The following is an 18,118-nucleotide window of genomic DNA, read 5'->3' as shown; positions in this document are numbered from 1 at the left end:
GTGTTTATCCTCGGTAGACAGGTGATAGCCCTTACTTTCTGACATGCTGGAAGCAAATGCAGTTGTTAGTTACGGTAAGCTGATGGGGTCTGATCACCAACTTTCTGCCTGAAAATTCTTCCAAATTTAGTACAAATTGGAAGATGACATACACAGAGAAATTTTCCAGGTGGACCCCTTTAAATGGGGTTTTGTTCAATACAAATAAACGCATCCCTTTTCTTCCCACATTAAGTTTTGCTGGATTAAAAAGATGTGGGGAAGATAACTGATTACTAAGCACACCATTCTCTGATAATCAAAATTGTCTGTAAACAAACCCCTCTTTCCTTTGAGAATCAGTCTGCCAATATACTATAAATGGGACATGACAGGTTGCAAAATGATAAAAAGGGGTGAATACAAGCAGACTGTCAAGCTGATGCATGGGGTGGGGAATAAAGGCTAGTGAAAAACAAGTGTTGATCCTTGGATTTCTGTTTTTTAAGCATTTTATGGAAGTTTCTACATTGGGTCTAGTTGCTTTCATGTTCTTCAGGATTTCAATCCTCATCCATTGCAGTGTGCTTACTGTCATATTACATGATTTACACAGTATGTTTTTGATTTTGCTAAAGGATAATAATGCAAGCCTGCAAAAGACAGGTGGAAGATACTTTACATCTTGTTCAATACTTGCTTATTCACAAAATCACAGAGGTCATGGATACGCTAAACAATGATGTACTACCACAGCAAGGTCTGAACAAACTGGCATATCCATATGGTGCAGTCAAATGTCCTTAAAAATATAGGTCCCAGAAGCAGCATAGTCACTGCATGCAATGGTGTGCTTGAGCTAGTTAGACCTGCCCCAGCAATGAATAGAAGTGCTGTTTTGTGCTTCTTATTTAAAGGCTAGCTTGTTTGCTTCTAATTCAGGTGTCTACTATGACAACATGCTAAGAGATGGGAATCCTCCCTCCGCAAGTTCTGGTGATCTCTAGAAAGAAAAGATGGCTATTAGAATGACCACTTTCATGATTGTAATGGAGGATATTAAACGCATTATTTCAAAATGTGAAATGGCTGTTTGAAGCAGATTAAGGCTTCAGTGTCGAAAGAAGCTGAGGTTTGATTTTCTCCAAAACCTCAGATTGTCCCATATTGGGTTGTTGAAATTACAGACTTGACCATTTCAAATTAAAGGACTGAAATGAATGCTGTCATGTGTCTCAGAATGCTTGCTGAACTGCAGAATAGAGATATGTAGATGACACCCTGCTCACTTTCTAACCCAGCTATTTCCTGTTACTCATTGTGGATTCCTTCCAAAATACAACAGCAGCAACAGACTAGTTCAATGGACTATTAAATGAGCTGAGGTTGACTAAAATTTGTTCTTCATACCCACCCTGATGGGTTCACACTTTTATCTCACTGACTGATTGGGCAACGTGCAAGTAAAGTCTTCAAGAATGAGAAACGTGGAAAAGGTGCTCTTCCTTGCATCATTTTGTAGAGCCACGGTCATTGAGGGAAATAATCTACTAGACTACAATGCATCCCGTTTAAGAAATGCTTCAGGAAGTGGAAGGCAAAGAGGTAGGCAGTTCAAGACTGCCTCATTCTCCATCCCATTACACATTATATTCTGATGTCAATGGAATCACACAAGCATAAAACAAAGTGAAAGAGTGAAGAAGCAAATCCAGTTTGTGATCCCAGCTCTGAACGGACTTTTCTGCTGTATGCTACTGCCAACACATTAAAAGCTTTTGCACCGTATTTTGTAGGTAGTGGAAAGAAATGCTTTCTATGTGTACTTCCATTATTTTCTTTCTAAGCCAGTTTACCTTGATACGCCTCTCCTTCATGCAGCGGGCCTTATGTAATAGTAGTCAATATTTTGGCATGTTCAAGAGGGTCATAAGAGCATTCAAATCTTTCTAAGATTAAAGAAAAGTCTGCAACTAGTCTTTTCATTCTATCACCATCTGTTGTCTTTTGCTATATTCAAAGTGAAGAAAATGAAGATTACCTATACTGGTAGGAGGTTATGGAGCTGAAAATGAATAAAGGAGGAAGAGACCTGAGGAACTTTTAGAATATTCAGCTGAGAGGAATAAGCAACACATCTTGAAAGTAACACTAGCATGAAGGGCACTTCGGGTAATTAAGGCTTATGTTGGTTAAAAAGAAAATTACTGAAAATCTTGAGTTGAAAATGTTTTCATCTCATCACATTTTGAAATAGAAGAGAACAGCCTAGAATTTATTTTTGATATATAAAGCAATGAATGTTATCGCCCAAGTAGAGACAGGGAGCTAAAGTGACAGTCCATAGAAGAATCAACTTTGAGGGAATAAATGTCCTCAATTCTGTATCCTCTTATCTTGAAGCTGGAAAAATTCCTGGTAGACTTTCCCCACTGACAACAAACAGCAGACTTTCTTCAACTGAAAAGTACTTGATTCCTAAATGCAGTTATTCAGACTGATTTAACTCCCTGCAGGAACAAATACTTTTCTTTTAATGTCTTTGTCTTCAGGTATTCAAATGGTGCCCACAGATGTGGTCTGAATCACAAGACAGAAGCTTGGTGTCTTAGCTGATTCTTTTTGAAATCACTTTGTCAACATCTATGCACTCCTCAACTCACTTCCAATCCTTCATTTCTTAAAATATTTTTAACAAACAACAGTTCTCAGAACATTGAAAGAGCTATGTACATTGCAACAATTACCCTAATCACTCTTGTGAAATAATATTTTAAGAAAAATATTACACGTTTTTTCTGAAGTTTTCATATTTAAGGAGACAGTATATTTCCTGCTCAAAAAAAAAAACCTCTTTTGAAATACATTTCACATTCTTTTTTTAGTAGAAGCCTTTAAAATTGAAATAATATTTCCCCTTGATAACAAAAGCAAGAAAGATCAATACACAAAATAGCTAAATCCTATTAAGAACACGAGAATGCACAGTATGCAACCTTACGAGGCCCAGTAACCTAATAGCTTGTATAAACTCATTTGAAGAGCAGGTAACTACACTTAAGGAAGTAAAATAGTAAGCAAATTTATTTTGCAAATATACGAATATAAATCTGCACCTTTGTGTTCTGATACATATTGGCTATTGAGTTCAAAATTTTTGCAGCTATCACTTCAAATAAAAAAGGTCAGAAAAGAGAGTTTAAAATAGAATCTGCCGTATTATCTGGCATTTTGTTCTACACTCAGTTAACAGTTAAATTATTACATCTCAATAAATATAAAAATTCAGTAGCCATATGGTAAAGAGAGAAAAAAAACGCATGTAAGAAAGTGTTGCTATACTGTGATACGGACTGATCATAGCCGATGTATTTGACAGGTTTACATTTATTTCATTTTTCATTGGTGCATGCTATTCTGTTGGTATTTGTTTCAAGTATTTATTTTCAAATCTTCATTATATTTGCTCTAAGTGTTTTTACTTGGTGCAAAAATACAATCCTAAATAGGGTTATCAATTTAAGGAACAGTAACTGGGTCCCACCAGCAAGACATCGTCTTCATAACGAGTACAAATATGTTTAGACTGAAAAAAACCAAGAAACACGCATCTGTTCATGTCCATTAGATACACTTGTATTAAACTATACAATTTCATTTTGAATGAGTATATTGCATTACCAGGCAATAAAAATTTCTTGGCATTAGTCGTCATTAAGTAATAATACTCAAGTTGGGGATGACCAACTAAGAGGTTAATATAATTCATGCTGCACAGTGCAGAACGTCAATTTAAAAATAGTTCTTCTTTTCCTGTGTAAAAGGGTATGTACTAAGCACTTCCAAGAAATGAACTCAAGTAGTCCTCACAGAATAGCGTGACAAGCTGAAACAAGTTCTTGTATATAATTTTTTCCCCAAATACCACTTGCAATAAAACAAACAAGACAAATGACTACTATATAAAAAGAAAAAAAATCACTTTTAACATATTTTTATTGAATCCATAACTGCTTTGTCAAGGTAAAAGGTGACTGTTTATTTTATCATCCTGAAATGGTGTACACGTCACATAAATAAAACATGGCACACCTTCCTGCATCCATGAGATTTTGCAAGAGGAGACTCAGTTTTTGTTTACTCTCACGGCAGAGTTGATTTAATCCAAATATATGTATATATTTTTTATAGAGATGTAAAAAAAAAAATATTTTAGTCTTTGGTTTCAGAGTTTTGAAAGTATTCATTCTCTAATCTCTATTTCAAATATTCATTCATCTAATCTAGGATTTACTTTAATGATAATGTAGTACTATTTAAAAGATGAACAGGTTAATCACAGTATCAATTAGTTAACGTTCCCATTCCTATTCTCAGTAAAAACTAGGTACAATTATGACTACATAGCATCTGTGAACTCCAGTTACTTATGGTGAAGCTATCTTCACCAGAAGAAATGAAGGGCTATCTTCTAAATGCTTATCATTGCTGGGCATTTCTGGTAGGCCATTTTAAGTTATTATAAACAATTTTTTTTGCCTGATGGACGTTATAAATGCAAACTATTCTGTAACTACTGTGGCAGACTGAATACATTCTATTTTGAATCAAAAAAAGAAAGGAAGATTTCAGGATGCTCTAAAGGGCTCTGAATACTTCAGCCCAACCAGAACATGCCTTCAACCACTGTCTCTGAAGGGGTGTACCAAACAGGAAGTACATCTTCAATTTATTTACTGTTGGTCATAGACACTGTTTTGTGGAAAACCTCCTTTAGAAAAAGAAAAAAAAGAGCAACAGAAAGCAAATTAGAAACTTATCTACAATCAGGAAACCTGAGCTGAGCTAGGAACTAAGCTGTTATTTTAGGGAGCCTTTTCAAGACTCAGTCACAAAACAATCCATCCCTATGTGATAAGTCTCATGTGATTCGATAGGGTAAAGATGGAGAACACCTGTATGCTGCAGACACTTCAGTCTCTCTTGATTGACACTGTCACCTAGTCTTTGAATTGATGTTGAAAATGCAGGCTGTATAGATCCCTCAGGGATGCAACAAATGAGGACTCCTTCATGGAGGAGCAGGTGTCAATAGTGACAATCATTTCAGTGCAATCGCGCTAGCTGTACCATGTTTTTATGGTGAAACAGAATTTTATCGTTGACCGTATCAAATACATAGGAAAATCCAGCTGGGTTAATGTTAATGCAATGCAATACAAATGCCCAGCGATGCAAAAAAGACTAAATCCAACAAAGAGAAATATTAGCCCTGTGTAGGCTACAGGATTGTCACCATTCCCAACAGCCGTCTCAGTCAGCAAAATTGCGACGAAAAACATTGTTATTTGTTTTAAAAGAAGATACTTTGCTCTTACTGAAATAGCAAAATTCAGGGGGCTGAGATAATTCACACTTTGGAACAGTTTTAGTAGATGCTAGAAGAGAGGTATGCATTTTCTTATTCCAACACCAGGTTAAAAGCTTCCAATTACACCTTGCTGTTGTTATTTGTGTCCACTCAGTTTTCCACACATGGCAATTTTCCTGTTTGTTCCTGTCACAAGTGAGAAGCCATACAGATTCACGGGACTAAGTATTTTGAGTCAATCACATTAAAAGCTGTCATTAACCAACAATCATATCAATTCCACTGACATTCTGTACCACAGCTTTCGGATGAAACGGATTGATCTACAAATAACATCCGGAATTTAGACAGGGCCAATGACTTCCTTGACAGATCATTGTTCTTCCTTGCATATATATAGGAAGGACAAGGAAATGTTCAATTTAATGTTCAACTGCATTTAAAAGATCTTCATCCAACTGAAAAAAAAAAAATCAGGTTCTAAGTTTAACTTATCATAGGTCAAAAATTCATGTGGGAAAACCAAGCTGCTTCACACAGATTATAAACCTGAATAAGACCACTTACTTTCGGAAACAGAAACAAAAGTCAAAAAAACATGTAGAGGCTCTTGAAAGTATTGTGCTTTAAAAGGCTACCTTTTCCCTTTGAAACAAAACCAGGAAAGGACCACTCCCCCTAACTATGTACAGTAAAGTCTAAATATTTGATTGTTCTATAGACATTCAAATACAGAACTGAGGAGTACTTAGGATCAGCTTCATATCTGCTTAGGATTCTATGTTACAGTATAATTGGGTATCTTATCTGTTAAAGGTGTGGATAATAAAATTTTCCCTAGTATTATCAAATGTTGATGAATTTTGAACTAATAAATTCATATTAAAAGATGGTTCTACTATTAACGACATGTAATCTTACCTGTGTATGTTATCTTGACCAGAAGGGACTACACCCAGGTTTGCTGCCTTCACTACCCTCTCAATTATTACCAGTCTAGTAGAGTTCTGCGGAGCAACAGCTATTGTAGCAGATGTCTCATTCATTCCTGTCAGGAGCCCTGAAACATTAAGTATTTCATTATGAATACTTTAAGATTTGCTCAGTTATTAAGCATAAAACCAAAATAAGAGACTTCCAAACAAAAAAACACATTTGCATTAAAAGTTAAATCCTTTGTCAAGAAAACAATTTTATAAGAAATTACATAATTACATTAGTTTAATATATTACTTGCAATGCCCTATTATTAGAAACAAATTACCAATAACTGAACAATGATATGTGTGATACTAATGCAACTGTGAAACCAAGATGGTTCTTTTTCACAAAAAGCATAACTTAAAATAATAATGTATAGACAGAAATGAAATATTAATTAAGACTGATTTGGAAAAGTCCAGCTTAAGTAAGCCCATATACAAAGACACCTTCTAATCTTTCAATCATAAACCCACCACATTTAATTATAATTTCCTATCTAATTGCTAAAAATAATCTTGAAAGTCAGATAGTGGTCATGAAGACAAAGTCATCACATAGAAACTCAGTTAGTATCCATCTCTAAAATGTCATGATAAACTATTTGATTAAAATAATTTCAATATCACTACAAAATGGAAATGTCAAGATTATACCAAAACACATGACAAAAAAAAATTAGAAGGAAATGTTTTTCAAGAATATTTTAACAAAACCCCCCATTTTTCTCTTCTACCAACATCCATTGTTTAGAAGAATGATTTGCCAGACGCTCGTGTTGATTAAAATCCAACAGTAACTACAACTTAACATTGTGTGTGTATTTTTACACTATGTTCAGAAGCTGAAAATGCAGACAAACAATGGAGCACAGTACTTTAGGCAGAAATATGAAGCATCTGAAATCCACGATAACATTAACAATAAAAACAATGCAAAAATCTCAAAAGGCTAATATTTTAGGGCTCCTCATACAGTTCTAACCCAGAGCAAATAGCACTAAGATGCTCAATAGAGCAATTAAAAAAATAAATCAAACATTTTAATGCACTCAAATGTGCATTAGCTGCTGTCACAAAATAAGAAATATCAAAGTAAAAATGGAACAGCTCATAAGTAAATAATGGGATATTTTTGAACATGATCTGCTCTTGAAGAGAACAGAAATAAGCATACAACTTCTATAAAGATCAGCTTTATCTTGGGAATAGAACATTCTGTTTCAAATTGTTTAACTTCACTATTAGGCAAAAGCTTTAAAAACCACATACGCAGACTAAAACTGCTTTTAAGCAGAGCACAGGGACTGACATAACACTGCTGAGAGATGTGTGTACTCATTTAGGATTTAAACCTTCTCCATTAAGCTCTATTGAAGAGCAAATGCTGAATAAATGAATGCAACTATGTTTATGTTAAAAGCCTGTTTCCCGCAGCATGTAATTAAAGGAAATGTTGTACAAAGCCAGTACTTTTGTCAAGCTCCTGTAAATGGAAAGATGGATAGCACTCAGAGAAGTGAATGCATTGCTTCATATTTAACCTTAACACTCTTGTCATTAATGGTTTGTCTAACTTGTTCTATAAAAGACAAGGTACTGCTCCATTGAAGTAAAATTAAAAAAATCAACTAAACCATGCTTTTCAGAACAGAAGATTCATTATTGTCGACTAATGTATTGGCATAAAGCAAAGTAACATCCTATGAAGTAAGGCACACATTCAATCTGCCTTTTCACCCCCCTTTATTTTTAACTCATGCTGTTTTATTGTTATAGGCAATTTGTACCACTCAGCATGACAGTGTAAACTGAATCAAGATTAATTTACATGCAAAAGAACACTTAGGAGAGCAGCATGGTAAGCAAATGTATTGTCTCGATTGCTGAGGTGGAAAAGAACCTGGAAAGAAAAAAAGGGTGCTCTAATTAAGGGGCATCAAATATGATTGCTCGTGGTAGTCAAGGGCCAGAAAATAGTAAATGTCCAACCATTTAAAGAATTAGCATCTTGCTTGTTAGGAAGACAAGTTGGATATATAAATCTTAATAAGATTAGGTAAACAATTTGTTTACTTAATGAAGGTGCTGGGGGTTTTTTTGTTCGGTGTTTTTTTTTTTTTTAAAATGTGAATCAGGTATACACTTTTTAAAAAAATTTGACAGAATTATTTTAAAACATGTCTGTAGTGGAAAAAAACCCCAGTCTTTATACTTAAAGTAGTTTTAACTGGCTATTTTAAAAACATCTTCGTAAAAATTCTGATTGATATCTAGCTATAACAATCACATGCCACTTTTAATATTGCTTGAAACATGAGAATCAAACAGCAGACAAGTAAAAATTTGGATACAGAGATCCCAACAGTACATGTCTCACTCATGCAGAATTCCTGCTACAGAAATTGGACTTTTAATGGGGAAGTGATGCAAAACAGGGTATAAAATCCTGAAGCCTGAAGATCAGTAAAAATGTTTAACAAGAAAGGTAAAAGAGTAGTTTGGCAATACCATTTTTATCCACTGCTTCCAAATTGTCAATCACAACATCAACTGCTAACTCAGCTGCTGCTCTGGGGAATTACCTCACTGGAGGATTCCCCAGCTCAGGAGGAAAGGGAAGGGAAGACAGTGTAGCAAGGCTAAACGTATCATGCGCAGCATGTGGATAAATCCAGCTTTTGAGGTTCTGCTGCTACCACTAGATAACCTTCACAGCCATGAATATTCAATAACCTGTGTGTTTTCCGCTCCTTATGCCATCAGGAAGAAAATGGACACATGCAAACGTAACAGACAATGCAACACAGCAGAGTGTAATTGAGTAAAGATGTGTAACAATGAATTGTCTTCTACATAGCAGTATAATACGGGCTATTTCCTCTTTAGCATTCTTATTAGGTTACATGTGCAATTTAGATGTAAAAATCCTTAAAACCTATACATATTCTCATTCTCCCCCAACAGAATCTTGCATTTCTAATATTCTTCTCACTCCTTCACTATTTTTTACCTATTTGTTTTGGTTGCAAATAAAGTAAGGCATCTCTAGGTACAAGACTTGAAACATCTTATGTCCAAAAATGAAAAAAAAAAAGGAAGAAGAAAAAGCTTGACAAGTGAAAAACAAGTTATATAAATCAGATTCATTTGGAGAATACAGACAAATCGAAGTTAAACACAAAATAGAATAATATATACCAACTTCTAAATTGCCCTGCATTTATTATTGTAATTTGGATTTTTCATTTAGCAAGATCACATAGTAATTCTCCCCAAATGTTAGCTGCTCCTAGATCTTTGTAATAAATACTTATGTAAAATTTAGAACTGAAACCTCTATTACCACGAACATTCTGAAACAGCTGATATCTATAAGAAAAAAGATGCAATAGAAAAGGTTTTTAAACCTGTGGTAAATTTGCCAGCATCAAGTCCTGCATCAAAGAATGAATTCAGGAAGACAGAGAGAGCGATACAGAAATGCCAAGAGACCTTCATGGATTTACAAATACTTCATATAAACAAATTTTCAAATAGCTTTATTCAGAGTAGCCTTTCTGCTCTATTAAACATAGCAAACAGCTGCCAGATTTATTCAGACAAATAATCAACAACCATAGAAGTAAAATGGCAGAAGAAAAAGGAATTTTGGCAACAACTCCACAGAGGACCACAGCTATTCTCCAAGTACACTTCTTCTATGTGCTCGTGGTTCTGTATGGCCAGTCAGGAGGAAAAAAAGCCCTCAGTCACAGTAAAACATACAAAAACTCTATCAAAATATCACAAAGCAAGCAAATATAAAAACGAGGAGGGGGTGAAGAAGCACAGTAACCTGCTTTCCTTTCACTACAACCTCAGCTACAATTTTTAGAAGGGAACAGTTTAAAATAAATGTGCCACAGCCTCGTTCAATCACTCACCTTGGTTTGCTGAGCAGATATAAAGCAGAGAGGCAGGCTTTAGCCAGCAAAGGGTAAGAACAGCAAATAAGTATCAATTGGTTAAGAAAACAAAGCACAATCCTAACTTTTCCCTGCAGCCGTAAGCTTAACTGAAAATGATCTAGGCAATATCTAAACTACTTTCTTAATCATTCAAAAATACAAAAGCAATAATTAATAATACATAGCATTACTCATTGGTGTTCTTGACTGTTTGATGGATATACTGAGTTTCTGAGCCTTTCACAGCAATGAGACATGATCCCATGGGTATATTCTCATCTCAGTGTGAAGAGATTTACACATGTAAATTGAGATACATGAGTAAACACTATTACATTTGAATGTATCCAAAATGTAATCGTTTATATTTTAAAATACCCAAGAATCATATCCAAATTAAGGGTAGCAGTATGGACTGTTCCATTTACACACGATCAAAGCTAAGTACAATTTTCTCTAATTATTTTGTATAAAATATTCAAGTCACTAAAAGCTCTTGGAGAGGTTTCTGTTCGGACTAGCATCAGAAACTTACATTCTTTGAAGACGCGACATTAGAAGAATGCAGAAATACATAAAAGATGTCACCTTTCTAAAACAGTATTCCAACAAGAATATCTTTTTATATGAAATGTTTGAAAGGAAAAAGATTAAAATCATCTTCAAAGTAGCTGAGGAACAGGTACATTAATAGCACTTAAAAGTAGCTTTGGAATAAAGACAGACAGCGTATCAAAGTATATTTGGTTTATTTCCCTGAGCTAGGGTTCCAACTTTCTGCTTTACTGCTAGTAGGAAAGACATTCACACTCCATGATAGGAAGCTAAAACTCTCTGAGCCAAAAGACTGTTTCAGGGTAAAGGGTGGGCTTTGTGCTTTTAAAGGCACACTGAAAAGCTGTCAAATACCACTGCACATCCTTTTAAAGATATTTTTAAATTAAATCATTAGTATCAGACTGAATACTAACAGAGACTAACACAAACAGCTACACTGGAAGCACCTGCTGTACGCTTGGAAATTGAAAGGCATGCAGCCCTCTTCTCATCCAAATACATTTATTGAAGCTGCTGAAATATTTCTCACCTTGCTCCTTCTTAAAATCTTTCTCTGACATAGTGACAGGCAAAAGCAGTTCTCCAACAGGCGGTTGAATGTTAACATTGAAACGATCATCGTTTGTGCTGGGAAAAGAAAAATTACAGAGAATCAACCAAGGGCTTCAACATAGATTAATATATACATATCAGCTCCAAATTTACTATGGAATCTATAAACAGTGTAAGAACTACCTGCGTGATTTCTACCTTGTTAATCCAAAAGCCTGTTAATTTCTTACATTAGTAAAGCTGATCCATTTTCTCCAGTACAAATGTAGTATTAATATAGTATGCATGCTCTTGTATTTCTGAAATGTAAAATATTAATGTTTATTTGTAATCTATAAGGCATCATACTCACACTATATGCTTGCAAAGGACAAATTATTATGCATTTTACAATTCCTTTAAAAGAACTGCTATTCACAAATTCTGCCATCAGCAACAGCTGTGCCAGAAATAGGGCTAAACCTAGGAAAGGTATAATTTCAGACAAAAAGGATTATTATTGTCTGAAAAAGCTCCAAACAAACCAAACAATAAATTTCAGAGTAAAAAAGAAATATCTTTGATCACTTCAATTTTGCAATATTTTGCATATTTAAACAAAAACACACAGCATACTGGTTGATGTAAAAGCACACTGGCAAATCGCAGAATTTGGGGCAGTTTTCATAATGGCAGAGTTAAAAAAATTACTCTCAGTAATAGCATACTATGATCAAATGCTTTAGATTCCTCCTTCAGAAATAAATACCATACAGTGAACGTGCTCTCCCTATCCATTCAATTCTCTGAGTTTCCAACTATCTCATCTTGGAGTTCTCCAAGAACTTTACAGAAACTCAAGGTATGTTCACTCTGCTATGTTTGATTGACTAACTGTACTGTAAGGGATTTGGCTACTAATTCAGGATCAGTACATCCAGTCAGAATCTTTGTTAATACTTTGAGGCATGAGAAATTTTTAGAAAAGAACACTTTTTTTTTTTTTTGCGCTAATGTACCAAATACTTGATACATATTGATTGCTGATATGCCTCAGATATCTTACTTAAATATAATGATACAATCATTAGAACGGAAAATACATTTCATCAATTAATATCCATGGTATTTAAATTAACCTTAAACATGTGTTACTGATTTTTTATAATTATGCAACTTCAAAATTCTGAAATAAGATAGACTGATGCAAAAAACAGCACTAGATCAATAATCCAGAAAACATATGTGTCTCCCTCCTAAAGATGCAAAATAAGTCACCTGAAAATAGGAAAGCATTTTATGGTCCTATTACTTAAAATTTTAATACTTACCATAATTACGCATTTTCACAAGCACATGCTTAGGAACTAGGACATTCTTACTTTCTGACTTCTGATGTGTTACAATTATGCTTATGGATGCAACCTCAAGTATGGGCTTTTCAAATAAAATTCAGCATTAATGCTAACTTTTTTGAAAATTATTATTTAGTAAACATACAGTGAAACAATCTCTTCAAACCTGGCTAGTATTTCCTTTACAAAGAATCATTTAAGAAGTGCTGCTTTTAAAAATTTGATTAGCTAACAAATTCTCTCTTTTTTTCCCCTATGCTACTTTAAACACCATCCATCTCTAAAGTTATTAGCATACTAAAAGAGCAGGGATTGTTTGACTGGCTGGTCTGATCAAGTGCACTGTAAAATAAGAAAGTAATATTTTTTCCTTTAATTTTTCCTTTGAAAACTGATCAAGAACTCCATCAGCTTAAGAACTGAAGGAAGGGTCTTTATTCAAATGCCTCATAACTTTTTGCTGTTTATATATCCTACTTGGACTATATGACTAAGACTTTTAACAATACCTTCATTGGTATTGTTCAACTGATCATTCAACCAACGTTATCTTTCATGTTTAAGTTGTGCGCTACATAATTCAGCATAAAACAGATAAACAGTTTAGTACACAATGATTCATGTCCTAAATTGACTGGACATGCCATTTGTACATAAACTTGACTTATAACATCAATGATTGGATTGCTTTGAGATGCTTACAACAATCTTTTCACAATAAGAAGGAATAAAAGCTTGAACATAGCTTGGCTTTTATATGGCTGTAACTGCTTGAGAGGACCACTCGACACTTCTACTGTTAACAAACGTTCCACTTCCCTTCCCCCTAGTGACTAAAAAGCTAATAGATATTCTTTGATAAACCATGAACTCTTCGTAGTCTGCAAGCAGAAATTCTGATTGCTAGTTGTTCTTCAAAACCACTTTGTTCTTAATTTCACTTTAGCCAGCATCTGATTTACTTTGCATTACTTTAATTTCAGCGTACTTCAGTAAATTTATTTTTCAGCCAGAGAAAATAATCCTCCCTTTTATCATTCTCTTTATCACACACTTTACAGGCTAAATATACAGCTTTTGTTTATTGATCTGCATATCTTTTATTACATCTTTATATTAGAGGTCTAGTAATATCTAATTTAACAAAAGTAATTTCATAGTTCTATAGAACAACTCAGGTCAGAAAGTGTGTCTGGAAAGCACCTGGTCCTACCTCCTGCTCAACCCAGGGACACCTTAGTTCACATAGCTCAGGGCCTTGTCCATATGAGCTCTGAGTATCTCCAAAGATGGAGATTTCATCAGATATCTGATGGATAGGTTTAATAATAAAATTGAGTCTTGCAGTACAACTGTAATTTCCCCCAATACCTAGTAAACTAAATTCCAATGTATTTAACTTATTTATTTATACTTTGAATACTATAATTAGTATAAATGATGTTTAAACAAAAAACTGCGTAAGTGGTTCAATGCTTGAACATAACATTTACGAATCTGGCAAACAATTCATTCAAGCTGCAACTGGTGGTGTTGCTGTAACTTTCCTGGAAGATGAAGCTGAAGAAGCTTATCAGAAAAAAAGGCAAAGTTTCTCAAGCCAACAAAACATAACTGGTTTTAGATTTCAAAAACTAAAGATTGCATTTTCTGGTACTAGGCAAGTGCAACTGACAAGTTACATTCTTAGTGGAACATGTATGCTTAATGAGAAGTCTGCAGAAGGAAACTCTTAAAAGAATCAAACAAATAGGGATGTCCAAGAACAGTACCTTGCCATGAGTTCACTAGAATCTGTTTTGTATTTAATTGTGAACTTAGGGGCAAATAATGTTAGACATCATTACTCTTACTGTTGTCTTAATAACTGTTAAACTGTACATATTGTATTTTTAAAAGACTTACACCACTTTCATGACGTAATTCCAAGGATCACATGAATTTATCTTCTGATGTACCCAATTAAGATGAACAAATGAGAGATGATAATGCTCCCACAGGAACACAGGAAGACTTACCATCTCCATGATAAATGACACTGCAAGACTAACATTCAATCCTTTAGAAGACGCACAGTTTTAACTTTTCTTCAGATGGCTGCAGTGGGAGCAGCTAGCACCTGTCATTGGAAAACAGTGTCCATTTTCCTTATTCCCTCTCTCTTCCCTCTTTTTTTTTTTTTAAAGAATTGGCTCCAAAGGGTTCCTGGGAAAGAAGTTCTCTGCCATAACAAAAGGCAGAGGACGATGATGGCAACATCTTCTTTAAAACTAATACAAATAATATTATCACTTGTGAGTGAGTTCTTATAAGATTCCACAACGGCAGTCTTTAAAGTCTTAATTTTCAAAGCTTTTTAAAAATTATTGTTCTAATAAAAGGCTGAGGAACATTCTTCTTGCTATTTATATTATCCTTTTTTGTTTCACTCCTAGTAGTGGCTTGACCCAGAATACATCTAACCAAAAGCAGCTCACTATTTTTGTCTTGTATTCAAAAAATCTTCACAGATGGTAAAAAAAAGAATCAAAGAGTAAGAGCAACACAATGCTAAGTTCCTGCAAAACACAGAATGGAGAAGTCTAGGTGTCGTGGTTTAACCTGGCCGGCAGCCAAACACCACGCAGCTGCTCACTCACCACTCCCCCCCCCACCCCCCAAGTGGGATGGGGAGAGAATTGGAAGGGTAAGAGTGAGTAATACTTGTGGGTTGAGATAAGGACAGTTTAATAGAACAGAAAAGGGGAAATAATAATGATAATGACAGAATATACAAAATGAGTGATGCACAATACAATTGCTCACCGCCTGCGCTGACCAATAACCAAGTAGTGATCGCTACTTCCAGGAACACACCTACCATTCATATACTGAGCATGACATCACATGGTATGGAATACCCCATTGGCCAGCTGGGCTAGCTGTTCTGGCTGTGCTCCCTCACCATGCTTGTTTTGTTTTGTTTTTTTCTTAAGCTGAATGTCCTTGACTAGCAGGGTACTTAGCAACAACTAAAAACATCAGTGTGTTATCAACATTCTTCTCATACTAAATCCAAACCACAGCACTAGGAAGAAATTTAACTCTATCCCAGCTGAAACCAGGACACTAGGAGACTTTGCTTATAGTCTTGCTGAAGAAAGGAAAAGACAGCATCCTGCTTTTACAAGAAAAAAAGGCGAGGGCGATAGAAGAAATTAGATTAGTTGTTCATGCCCAGGCTTGCTTTTTCCAGGTCAGTTATCTATCTCGATGTAATTGCTTTCTGGAGCTGGGCCAACTGACTACTTTAGAGTACTGAAGTACAGAGAAGAGTACCAGATTGCTTGTCTTAACACCCAACATCTGTAAACAACTTAGTGATCTGCTGACAAAGCACTAAGGAAGGAAACAGCAAGAAACAAGTGAAAATGCAAGTGACAGTGATTTAAAGACAGTCCTGCATCTCTAACATCAGCTTTTAATATATTCCATAACATATTCTACTACATAATTTTAATCAGATGCTTTTCTGCAAGCATCTATGCTTGTATGCGTGCTTGCACTCAATACAAATACTGACTGCTACCCAACTGATCCTCTTTATTTACTTGTCTTTGCCAGTAGAAGTTCTGCTTGGGAAGATTCCTACATCAACACAGAGTAAGGTAAGAGAATTTCATGCTGCAAAAAATCTCTTCCCTGGAAAACAAAATTTAGAGCAAAAGCTTTTACAATAAGGTAGAACTGCAGACAGCAGATTGAACAAGGTTTTCAAATCTCATTCATGGATTTTACTTCGTTTAAGAAAATGCTAGATTCTTCCTGCTTCACCAACCTCTTCTGGAGTAAATGGCAAAATGCTCTCTTTATACAGTCCAGGGCAGATGAGGTGAACACACAGCTTTCTTTTCTATTAGCATAACAACAGTAGAAGAGTATGTACGCGGTCCCAGCTCTTCTAATTACACTGGGACATAGGAAAAGCCAATATAAGGTAACCAGCCCATGCTTGTAAAAACCTGTGTCACATCACGCTGTTTTCCCATGGTCTCATTATTCTGAGTAAGAACGGAAGGCACAGAAGTTGTTGCTTTCATTCCATTTCTCTTTATTCTTGGGAGCTCTGATTATACTCTTTGCACTTAAGCCTTGAGAAAACTAGGGGAAGAGATGGACATGTTCCCCACGCCAAGTTGTTTCAAAGACAGCTAAACAACATCCTGCATACTTTTCAAAAGAATGGGGAGAAGAAACCAGGTTCTCTGTAAATTAATTTGATCTTCAAATGTGGTTCCTTCAAAGCTTTGGGAACAGCTAAGAGAATTTGGAAAGAGGGGATGAAAAGAATAGGGAAGAAGAGGTAAGGACAAGCTTCCTCCTCCAGCTCTCAATCTTGTAAAAAGGACATCTCCCCTTCACCTTTAGTCACTCATCAGACACCTACAAGAAGCTGGAGATTTGCCTACTGGGTTTTACAAATGCAGACAGGAATCCAAAATGCTAAATACATGTACACAACATAGGACAAGGGCATGTATATGCTGTAACTCTCTGTCTCTGTAACCTTCCTTGCCTTTCCTCTCTAGGGATTCAAACATCTTCATTCGAAGGATCCAAGCCAAATTCTGACATGACAAAGCTCTGAAATCTTTGTTCAGGCATCTAAGGAAACTGGTAAGCTGTGAGAAAGACCTGAGAATATCTGAAAAGTAGATAAAAAGTAGATAAAGGTAAAACAAGAGGCAGTGGTAGGATTGTTAAGATGGTGATTACTAGGAGCTCAAGGATTCAAGAGAAAACACACCGATGTGGAAATATGTAAAATCTGGCAAGGAAAAAAAATAAAATTCCATAGTCAGTGGAGTACTGCAGTCAGTCTGTAACATCAAGGATCTGTTCCAACCTTTGCTCTGCTCATTGATGCCTACCTGCCTAGCAAAGACTGAGGTCTTTTACTGGGATGGTGAATACAGTAATGCTTAACTAGGATTCAACAACCTTTCAGACTACCTTGCATGTGAGTTAACCAATAATAAATTGCTCTATACTTCTAAGTTCTGTATATCCTGCTTGCAGAATCTGAACAAAGTAACCCAAAATGAAACAGTAACACTCACAAAAATCTTTTAAAAAATTAAGTTCCTCCGTTTACTCCTCTTTAACTTTCTGTTTGAGAGGCATTATTGTGCAGAACACCAGTGTGGCTGAAGTAGTGTGCCTCTGCAAGGAGATGGCACAAGAAAAATAGCAATGGAGAGATGTTCTCCTTACAAGTACATAGTGTGAGCATAAACGCATTAGGCACAGTTTCAAGTTAAGGCGTTTCGTCTCTTCTTAATTAGATGTGTGATCTTGGTAAGCTTTGCTTAATAAAAATAGTATTTACGAGGGAGGTCTTTCAAAGCTCAGCCC

At 35.4% G+C, this 18,118-nt stretch overlaps 1 protein-coding gene across 1 annotated transcript in view; it reads right to left on the bottom strand.

Annotated features, from left to right (window-relative positions):
- Window positions 1-6,271: 6,271 nt before the first annotated feature.
- The window catches only part of AP3B1 (adaptor-related protein complex 3, beta 1 subunit), a gene marked incomplete at both ends in the record, with an annotated part of 86,273 nt that continues 74,426 nt past the window's right edge, over window positions 6,272-18,118 (bottom strand). The window contains 2 exons of the mRNA XM_009582507.1: window positions 6,272-6,410; window positions 11,368-11,465. Coding sequence (XP_009580802.1) covers window positions 6,272-6,410; window positions 11,368-11,465 — 237 coding nt within the window. The remainder of the gene's footprint in view (window positions 6,411-11,367; window positions 11,466-18,118) is intronic.

The sequence above is a fragment of the Fulmarus glacialis genome, unplaced genomic scaffold, assembly GCF_000690835.1.
Source record: "Fulmarus glacialis isolate BGI_N327 unplaced genomic scaffold, ASM69083v1 scaffold22067, whole genome shotgun sequence".
Taxonomy (NCBI): domain Eukaryota; kingdom Metazoa; phylum Chordata; class Aves; order Procellariiformes; family Procellariidae; genus Fulmarus; species Fulmarus glacialis.
The sequence above is the reverse complement of the archived record's forward strand: the minus strand, read 5'-3'. Positions and strand labels throughout refer to the sequence as shown.